This window comes from Octodon degus, unplaced genomic scaffold, assembly GCF_000260255.1.
Source record: "Octodon degus isolate 3935 unplaced genomic scaffold, OctDeg1.0 scaffold00104, whole genome shotgun sequence".
Taxonomy (NCBI): Eukaryota; Metazoa; Chordata; class Mammalia; order Rodentia; family Octodontidae; genus Octodon; species Octodon degus.
The window spans coordinates 3236871-3247112 of NW_004524680.1; the positions used below are offsets into that span (position 1 = coordinate 3236871).

Genomic DNA, 10242 nt, shown 5'->3' on the forward strand with positions numbered 1-10242 from the left:
GTCTGGCAGTCTGAGAAGAGGCTTAGAGCTCATACAGTGTGTTCATGAGTCACTCACTGGGGGTGGTCTCTCAGCAGGGTCTATGTTGGCCTGTTTCCTCATTGCCTCTACAGCAATAATAGCATATGGCATTTGTACTGGAGAGGGCTGTCATTGATAAAGCTCTCAAAGGCCTGCCATTACTGCTGTAGGGGAACCTGGTTCACATCCCTGAAAATAAGGCTTCCGTAGCTGTGCCTGAATTAAATTAGAGCTAGACCGCTCTTAGCTCTCTGACCTACAGCTATGGCCCAGTAAGATGGGGGAAGCCTGTGAGAAGTGGGTGGTGGCCTCAGGGCTGTGCTGCTTCAGCCTGATTAAACTGGTTCATATCATCCCACTAGCAATGGTAGTGAAAGGAGGGCAGGTTAACTAGGGGCTGCTTATCCTGGCTGGTGCCCCTCAGAAAGGCCTACAGACCCGAAGGTGCAGACAGTGCCTAACTGGTAGCAATTATCCTGGCCTGCTGAGGACAGTGAGTAGTAGGTGAATTCCCGGGCAGACAGGGTGACCTAGGGCTGGCCTGCTTCTCCTACAACAGTGTGGGCCTGACCTGGGAGGTAGGCATGCACACTGCTCATCCAAACAGCAGGAGCAGGCTGTTTCTGCCCCAAAGCCAGCCCAGCACTTCACAAGAACAGAAGGGGGTCTTTTGCTCTTACCCCTCCTACAGGTATGCCCACTTAAGTCCCCATTTTTGAGTGGACACACTTCAGGAATGGGGGTTAAGGGGGCTTACTAGCAACTCAGTGTCACTGCCCTTCCCTGTTCTTCCAGAGCTGTGAGCAAAAACTGGCTCTGAGGCATCTGCCCTTTCCTTATGCCACCAAACCCAGGCCTGCAGTGACCTCTCTACTTTGGGCCATTTCTTTGCACCTGAATATCATCACCCCAGGGCAGGAAGAAACACGGGAGGCCACAGCACAGAGCTTGTCCATTTATATGTTACTATCACTCTTTTCTGCCCGTCTGTGTTTATATATTTCTCTGTGAAAGGGAAGGGGGACCCTCATGTAAAAAATCCAAAATACAATTCTATAAACAACCTGCAGGGTCAGTCCAAAGTGTGGCTATAAAGCCCCAACCAAACCAGGACTCCCAGGCTGGTGCAAGGGCAGTGAGTGTGCAGACCTCAGGACCTGCAAAACACCTGAGGCACTGCCTAGCCCCAAGTCCCTTTGTTGTGCCCCTATTGGGGCTATAGAAGCTGATCCAGGGCACCCCAGCACTATGAACCTGTCCTGGGATGGGGGCAGGCCACAGGCCAGCCTGCCTCTTTTTGGGGTCTCTATGACACAGTAGGATCCTTGGCTTTGGGAGCTTCAGAGCCTGTCAGCAGAGAGATTGTAGGGTCATCCGTGTAGTCATCCCCCTCAGAGAAGTAGGAGCCCTCCCCAAGCTCAAAGAGGACTGGCAGCTCGCTGTTCCCCGTGTCCACGGCATCTGGGTCCAGCAGGAACAGGGGCTGCGCCGTATAGTGCACCAGCTGCTTCCCTGTGGGGCAGGGGTCAGGTGTGGGGTGGGAAGAAGGCAGGAGAATGGGTGGGGAGGTGGCACGGGGCTTGCTCACCTGAGTCGGGGCTGCTGTTCTCTGCCTCAAGAGGTCTGGGGGGTTCCTGTGGAGACAGGAGCTCCTGGATCTATGGGTTGGAAGAAGAACCATGAGGGCTGCTGTGAGGCCCCTCTGCCCCCCACCCTGCCCGCCTACGCACGCTGGCCAGGCTGCTGTCAAGGTCAGGCAGGCTCATGTCAGGCATGGTCACCGAGGGGCTGAACAGCTGTGAGAGGGAGGGATGGAGGGAGGGAAGTCAGGGCTGGCTGGTGGCCAGGTAGGGCAGGGCGGGTGGAGTGGGCAAACTCACGTCCAGCAGGGCACTGGTGTCCACGCTGAAGCCATGGCTGGTCAGCATGGTCTGCAGGTTATCCAGGTTGGAGTCCATAGCGTCCAGGTGGTCACTGAGCTCATTCCTGGCCCAAGGTGAGGGCAGATAAACCACTGGCCTAGGTCCCTCAACCCAGACACGCATCTCTGTGGGGAGGGCTCCCCTTGGCAGCACCCCCAGGAGGGCCTCTACAGCATGGGATTGGGGGATGGCGGAGTGTGTGTGTGTGTGTGTGTGTGTGTGCGCGCGCGCGCGCATGGTCCTGGTGAGAGTAGCTGGGCCAAAAAGGCAGCAGAGGACAAGGGTGTCAGCTCTAGAAATGAGAGGGGGGGCAGAGCTATTCAGGTTCAAGGAGGTTTTGTCACTGTGCTTGGAAGACAGCAAGGAGGGAGACAGGGCTGTACTCAGTAGGGCTGGATCCGCCCCTTCCTCGGCCCACTGTGACTCGGCCCCAGGCCACTGGGCATACCTGGGCCATGGGGATGGCAGCCATGCTGGCTCCAGAAGTGCCGCTGGGCCCACCCACCCTGAGGGAAGCTCAGTAAGACACCCTATATCCTGCCTGCAGTGATGGCCAGGCCAGGTGGGAGTTTGTTCCAGTCACAGCTATTGGCCTATGCCCAGGGGAGTTGGTGAAGATGCAGAGCCTGAGAGGCTATCCCCTGGGCATCCTCCACCAGGCAAGGTGAGCGCGCTATACCCAGGTTAGGATCTGGTCCGTGGCTGCGGGAGGGGCCCGAGCTCTGGCAGAGCCCTCCTCCCTCCCCATTGGGGGCAGCGCTAACCCTGGCTGGACTCGGCCATGCAGAAAGGAAGAAGAGGGGCAGGGGAAGAGGCGGGCGACCCCAGACATCTGTGGAGTGCGAGCCAAACTGCAAGATACAAAGACAAGAGCCCCCCCAATTGCAGGCAGAGGCCAGGGGAGGGGCCCATTACCCTTGTTTACTCAGCCTCTGGGGCAGGGCCTAAGGGGTGGTCAAGACTGAGCCCTTACTCCCCATATCCTGCCCCAGTATGTACAGCATCACAGATACCAGGGCCCTGTGCTTTGTTGCAGGAGGGTAACGGCAGCAGCAAGGTGGCAGGGAATCCTAGGAAGATGGGGCCCTTTCATGTACCCTTAGCTCCTGTGGGATGGAGGCTGTGGTGGTCTGGGTGGTACTCTTCTGCCCCCAGCCTCAAACCCAGAGGTTTGTATGTGAGCATGGGACTCAGGTCTGCCCTACCCACCCTCAGCAAACTGTACCCATGGGCCCTGGAGGTCCTACCTTCCTTACCACCCTGTGCTAGCCCTCTAGGACAGTCCCAGCAAAGGCCCAAGCTCCATGCACAGGAGCAGTACTCACTTGTCCAGGCAGGCTACGCTGAGGCACTTCTCAGAAGCAGAAGGGGGTGTGGGTGAGGGGGTGTGGCCTCTAGCTTCAGTGGCGACTACAGCTGTGGCTGAGGTGGCAGGGGCAGGCTCGGTCTCCCGCAGGATGGAGTCGATGAGGGCGGTCGGGGACAAGGGAGTGTCTACAGAGGACGGGTGCCTGGGACTGGCCTCTTCCACCCGGGGGCTGCGAGGTGGGCTGGGGGGCTCCTCCTTGACATGCACCAAAGGGCTGCTGGACTGGGGCCTGGACACAGTGGGGGTGTCAGGAGGAGCCTCAGCTGGCTCCACCACTCCCAACTCTTCTTTGGGCCCACAGGACAGGAGTGCTAGTGACATGGCCTACCTCTCATCTATGTTTCTGCCTGGGGAGGCCAGGGGGCTGGTGGGAGCCAGCTCTGTGATGTCGGAGATTATGGGTCCCGAGCTGGTGACAGAGTCTGAAGCATAGAGGCTGGAGCCACTGTAGGCTGGGGATGAAGCCTGCAATCAAAGACAGTGGCCACATGCAGATGTGTCTGTAGCCTGTGGCAGCACAGCCCCATAGTGTCCCGCATACCTGGTGGCTGTGCCACCTGGTTGATGCTTACCGAGTACGATCCTGGGCCGTGGACACGTTCCAGGGAGTACTGTCGGGTGTACTTGGGCACAGAGTGTGCTGAACTGCTATCACTCAACATCAGGGGGCTGCAGGAGAAGAGTGGGGTTAGCTGCCTGCCAGGATGCAATGGAAGAGGCAAGGATACCTGGGCCTGGGTGGAGGGACAGGTATCCCCAGAGTCTTACATCTTTCTCTTCACGCCCAGGATCCGGTTTGATTGCACCAGTGAGATCAGGAACTGAATGAGCTGTGGGGCAGAGAGGACACTATCACTCTGGCCCAGTTGTGGAGGGACCCACCGGCCACCAGCTCTGCCTTACCTTGTTGACAACCTTCTGTTGCTGGGCATGCTTTTGCCGCAGGCTGGCCACTTCTCGCCACAAGGCCTCATTCTCACTGTGACACATGAAGTAGTCAGTGGGGACCTTTTTCAGGAGCTGGGCAGGGCTGCACAGACCTCCCTCAAACCCAGGCAGGTAAAGGCACAGGAGACAAAACTGGTGCAGAGGGTCTTGCTAGTACCAATAGCCCTCCCAGCCCCATAACATTTCTTTCCTTCTTTTTCTTTTTTGTGATAGTGGGGATTGATCCCAGGGGCTTGTGCATGCAAGGCAAGAGTTCTACCACTGAGCCATATCCCTAGCCCACCGCACTGTTTCTAGGGAACACAAAAATACCATGGTGGGGCTGAAAGGCTGGGGGTAAGGCAGAAGTGGGTAGATCTTGCCTGGTGTACATCAAGATCCTGGCACAATGCTGGCTGGCCCTCCCAGGTTCTCTTCTTGGAGCTGTGCCCCAGCCTCAGCCACCTGCCCCCACTAAGAGGGCTGAGACAGGTTCTAGAGTAGCCCATGCCTTTTGGGCCACAGTGACACATGGTGAAATCTTGTGCCTTGTGGGGGCCCCAGGGCCCTCACCAGGGTTGAGGTGGCTCTGTTGGTGAGATGAATTACCTGAGCACTTTTGCCACCACCCAAGTAAACAGGGCCATAATTCATCTGACACTCTAGGGGGCTGGTTCTACAAAGGCCCCAAACCAATCTTTGTTCCCATACCCCAGGAAATGGCCACATTCATTCCCCTGGCCTGACTTTGATCTCAAAGTCCATGGGTTCTGCTAGATCCTGGTGTGGGGAGTTTGAATACCAAGGACTCCTTTAACATTTGGGGGCCATAAGAACCTCTCATACTAAGCCAAGGAAGTCCGTGGGAAGACAACTATGCTGATTTACTAGGGATGGCCCTATTTCTCAGTGCCTCTCATATGCTAGGCTGCTGCCACAGATTTTCCAAGAATCCAGGTCTTGCCTGGCGGGGAGGGGGACACCATGAGGTCATGTAGCAGCTACAGGGCTTCTTCTTCTTTTTTTTTTTTTTTTTTTCTGGAACCGGGGATTAAACTCAGGCTCTTGCACTTGCCAGTGAAGCACTTTTTCCACTCAGCCATCTCCCTGGCCCCCAAGCCACAGGGCTTCTACAAAGAGCTTGAACTGCTTTCTGCACACAGGCCCATGTGGAGGCATCTGAGAATGGTGATACTTTGTGCCAGGCAATGCTGGATATTGAGGTCAACCTCCTGATAGCTCTGACCCCCAGGGAGGGGCCAAATCTCAGCTTGCCTGTGGGCACAGGAACCAGGGCAAGACTGACCTTCCCAGGACAGGAGGATGGCTCAGCAAGAGAATGGGAAGTGAAGGCAATGGGCACTACCTAGGAGTGTCCTAGACTTAGAGACTTGCAGGTTCAAGAGTTTCAGGCACAGAAGTCTTGGCAATTGGGTCTGAGGGAGGTTGGAGAGCAGCCCTCTGCAGGGATGGGTGGGGGTGGGCCTCCTTATCCCTCCCAAGCCATGGGACCTACTGCTTCATGGCTAGGAGCTTGGAGTCCATACACTCCTGTTTCCCCTTCATCAGCTGCACATCTGTCAACAGCCTGGTGACACTGTCCTGGTGGATCTTTATGTCCTCACTCTTCAGGGTGGACACCTGGATTGAAGGTGAGGAACAAATGTCTCTAAGGTGGCACCGAAGCATGGTGGCTCCCACACTGTAGTGGATCCCAGGGAAAGAGAGACCTGGGATGCAGTGGGAAGAGCCATGGATAGGCCTGTCAATGTGAAGACTGAAGGGTTGGTTGGGGGTGTGTGTGCGTGCGTGTGTGTGCATGTGTGTATGTGTGTGTGGTGTGCTGTCAGAAAGGAATGGTTTGGGGGCATACTGTGTGGACACTGCTCTACACACTCCATGTAGGGAGTCCAAGGCTGGGCACTCACGCTTGTCACTTTCCTCTTGATGTTCTCCAGGAGCTGCTCCTGACCACGCAGGAAGCATGGGTGCTGGAACTCAGTATCATCCCTCTCTGGCTTGACTAGGCCACCCTGTTCAATGTGGACCACTTTTCGGAAGCCATCTGCAAACACATGGAAGGGCAGGTCCACATGAGGTCAGAGGCCAGAGCCCACACCCACCATGACTGAGTGGTTTCTACCTGAGGGAAACCCTATCCCCACACAGCTCCTCCTACATTACATAAGTGTTCCACCTTTGAGCTGTGTCCCAATCCCCAGTTCCACTCCTTGTATATGGGAGAGGCTCCCCCGAGTCCCTCAGGTTCACCCCTTAGGACCCTCCCACCCCAGGAATGGCACTCCACCCCAGCCCCAAAGCAAGCCAGGGCTCACCTTCCACTACAAGGTCAAATGAATACAGCCCTCTGCTGCACGTCCCATCTTTTTTTTTTTTTTTGCAGAAGCGGGGTTTGAACTCAGGCCCTTGCGCTTGCCAGGGAAGCACTTATTCCACTGAGCCATCTCCCTGGCCCCAAATGATTTTTTTTTTTTTCCCCGAAGCAGGGATTGAACTCAGGCCCCTACGCTTGCCAGGCAAGCGCTTATTCCACTGAGTCATCTCCCTGGCCCCTGCACACCCCATCTTATACTCACACATGTTGAGCTGCCGCACAAAGCTGGCCATGTTGTTGTGCTTGAAGTACTTGGGTAGCACTTCCTTGGCAAACTGGCCCTGGTCGAACACATGGAAACTGTTCCCACTCTGTGAGGAGACACAAGGAAGCTGTGTATAACAGAAGTTATCCTGGGGCTGGCATAAGGCAGTACTTACCCCTGAGATCTCGGCCTGTCTTCTGTCCAACTGGCCTAGGGCTGGGTGGTGGAGGCCACACAGCTAGAAAAGAGTTTTCTTGCTCTGTGGTTCCTATATGCTGTGATTACATTCATGAAAAGCCCACAGCACTCTGGCCCCATCATCTAGGGAACTGGCATTTAGCTTAGTCAGCAAATTTTCCTTGCAAACAGCTAAAACCTCAAACTAAGATAGCCAAGGAAATGGGACCAAATCTCTTGCCACTCAAGAAAGACACAGTAATGCCCAGAAATGCAACCTTATTCTGCTGGCAGATGAACAAAACTGTGAAGTCCTGCATGTGTAGCCAGTCTTCTCTGAACTTAGTTATGGTGGCTCAGGGGAGGAGTCATGGATGGAGAGCTGGGCCACACAGAGGGAGGGGATGGCAGCTCTTCGGTGGTACCTGAGCCCAGGAATCAATCAGTAAGGGACAGTGAAGCAGGGATCTCCTTATTGGTGGTGGGAACTGTGATGTGGGCAGAAGAAACCAGACAGCTTAGTGGTGCTTAATGGAAGGAGCTGCTTTCCAACACAGAAGCATAAAAATAAGCATAGGCACAAACTGCACTGAGTAGAAACAGCAGTGAAGGGCTTCTGAGCAGCGGGGAGAAAACTGGTAAATGCTGTCAGCTCTTCCAGGTCTCTGAGAAGGAACCAGTAAACAGCAGCAATAAGATTGAGTCTTTCTGCTTCTCAGGAGTGAGCTGCACGGAGCCTTGGTTCTACTCCTCTCCTGCAGCCCTGAAAGCCGATGCCTGTTGCTCCTTCAGGACCCATTACAGAGGACTCTCAGTATCAGGCAGTTCCCTGGAAGAAGATTCTAAGTGCAAGGTTGGTTGGCTTACATTCATTCGTTCTATTTGGTTTTTTGAGACAGGGTCTCATTATGTAATTCAGGCTGACCTTGAACTTACTATGTAGCCTGGACTGGCCTAAAATCTGTACTGATCCTCCACCTCATCCCCTGAGTACTGGGATTACACGCATGTACCACCACGCCCAGCAAGAGGTAATTTCTAAGGGCTGTAGCTGCTGCCATGTTAATACAGGGCAACCAGAAAGTTTAAAAGGCAAAGCTGGTAAAGGAGGAATCTAACATTAGGGTCCTGAGAAGTTGAGAATTCTGGGGAACTTAGAGGCCATGTGTCTTTGTAAAGTAGTACATATGCCTGCAAGAAACCAAAGAGGGCTCTGAGATCTCAACTCTGCTGACCCTGGAACCTGGCATAAGCAGGCTCAGTGTTCAAGGTGAACCATAAATGCAGACTCACTGGCTGAAGGCATTTAAGAAATTTCTGGTCTAGACTGAGTTAACTGCATACTGTAGTAGCTACCAACAAAAAATAGATGCCACACAGTTAGTTGTGAAAGCCACTGGCCAAGTGTGGTGATACATGCCTATAACACCAGCACTTTGGATGCTGTGGCAGGAGGATTGCTGAGAGTTTCAGGCCAGCCTGGGCTACAAAATGAGTTCAAGACCCACCTGAATTGCATAATGAAACCCTGTCTCAGGAACCACCCCCACAAAAAAAAATACAGTGAGACCCTGTCTCAGGAAAAAAAAAAAAAAAAGCCAGTAATTTCTCAAATTTTATGAAAAACATTCAAAAAGTGAAAGAAACTCCAAGTAGGAATAATTAAAAGGGATCACACCTTGGCATTTTATTTTGTCTTTTTGAGACACTATGTAGTTCAGGCTGGCCTTGAACTTGCAGTGATTCTCCTGCCTCAGCCTCCTGAGTGCTGGGATTACAGGTGTGTACCATCACGTGCAGCTATCTTGACAATTTGTGATGGAACTGCCCAACACAAAAACTAGAGAACCATGTAAGCGACCACAGCCTAGAGAAGTAATGGCAAACATTTTTAGAGCTTTCAATGATAAACACCACTGTGGAACTTGTGCCACAGTTTTACTACCACTGACCTAGAGCATTAGCTGCCACAGAGGCCTGCTAAGAGACAGTGGCCCACTGAGGGAAAAAATACTGCCAATCAAGAATCAGTATGCAGAAAACTACACTCTGATTCCATTTTTGGAGAGGCAGTATGAGAAATCTGTGGACCACTTTCCACAAAGCTTATTAGACCACTTGAAAGGCTCTGGAAATTGTTCTAAAATATCTAACAAATGAACGTTTACTTAGTGAAGATCACTGCAGTTGTAAGACAGCCAACTCCCATGCTCCCAGTCACTGTAGCCCCAGGCTGAAGGCAATGGCCAGACGAAGGGACCCCACCCTAGTTCCCCTCAAGGCTCAGGGATACCATTGGCATAAGCAGGCTCAGTGTTCAAGGTGAACCATAAGTGGAGGGGCAGACAGCCAGGCTCATCCCCTGCAACAACTAAGTGTGGCTGCCGGGGAAAGGCCTTCCCTAGCTCCAGCCTTGAGGCCCAGTAACTAATAACACTGGGCTGCCATCCATCTCATGCCAGCTGGCATGTGGGGTGGGATACCCTTGCCAGGGGCTGCCTGCCTTTGCCTAGGGGATCAGGAGTGCTCTGCTCTTCCTTAAAGGGCTCATTTTTGGTGGAGAGGTGTGGGAATACACAAATCTTTGATTGTTCATAACCACAGCTCCAAATCAGAAGGTTTGGAGCTATATCAGTTTGCTTTGTGGGACAGAACCTAAACTGAGCTGAAATGGCCATTGCTCAACTAACATCCTATTATACACCCCTTCAAAAAACCCCAGCAGCCAACAACCTCACCCTGAAACTGAATGTAACCAAGCCCCTCAACAGGGGTCAGATTTAAATAGATTGAACTGTCCCAACTGTGTACTCAGGGCTACTGTAAAAAAACAACACAATAGCCAGAGAGCAATTACTGGAGCTTGAGGACTGGGTGTGTGAGCCTACCAAGTCACTAGCCCGCAGGAAACGGGACAGAAACAGGCACAGGAGTAGGAGACAGATACTTGAAGTCCTACTATGTACTAGCTAAAATGTACAAGTCTTCGATAAAATACCTAAGATGTGCATAAAAACAGGGAAAGTGTGACTCATACACAGGGGAATGGGAAGCAGAAGCTGCCTGTGAGAGGCAGAAACGAGACATTAGGGCCAGTCAAATAACTCAGCAGATTAAAGCACCTGCAAGGGGCTGGTGAGATGGCTCAGTGGTCTAAAGCACCTACTTAGAACAAGCTTAGCAAAGCACAGGGACCGCAGTTCAATCCCCCAGCACCACATGCCAG

At 53.2% G+C, this 10242-nt stretch overlaps 1 protein-coding gene across 5 annotated transcripts in view; it reads right to left on the reverse strand.

Moving 5' to 3' along the window:
* Positions 1–961: 961 nt before the first annotated feature.
* The window catches only part of Hsf1 (heat shock transcription factor 1), a 24441-nt gene continuing 15160 nt past the window's right edge, over positions 962–10242 (reverse strand). The window contains exons 2-14 of one of the 5 annotated variants that reach the window (XM_023723878.1): positions 6837–6945; positions 6168–6304; positions 5756–5880; positions 4216–4291; positions 4081–4142; positions 3885–3981; positions 3641–3777; positions 3269–3541; positions 2708–2794; positions 1902–2007; positions 1752–1817; positions 1610–1655; positions 962–1533 (exon numbers count right to left, since the gene is read on the reverse strand). In XM_023723878.1, coding sequence (XP_023579646.1) covers positions 1328–1533; positions 1610–1655; positions 1752–1817; positions 1902–2007; positions 2708–2794; positions 3269–3541; positions 3641–3777; positions 3885–3981; positions 4081–4142; positions 4216–4291; positions 5756–5880; positions 6168–6304; positions 6837–6945 — 1527 coding nt within the window. In that variant the 3' untranslated portion in view covers positions 962–1327. Of the gene's footprint in view, positions 1534–1609; positions 1680–1751; positions 1818–1901; positions 2008–2707; positions 2795–3268; positions 3542–3640; positions 3778–3884; positions 3982–4080; positions 4143–4215; positions 4292–5755; positions 5881–6167; positions 6305–6836; positions 6946–10242 lie in introns of all 5 variants that reach the window. The other 4 variants (XM_012516408.2, XM_023723879.1, XM_004638877.2 and 1 more) reach the window with 4 other exon arrangements.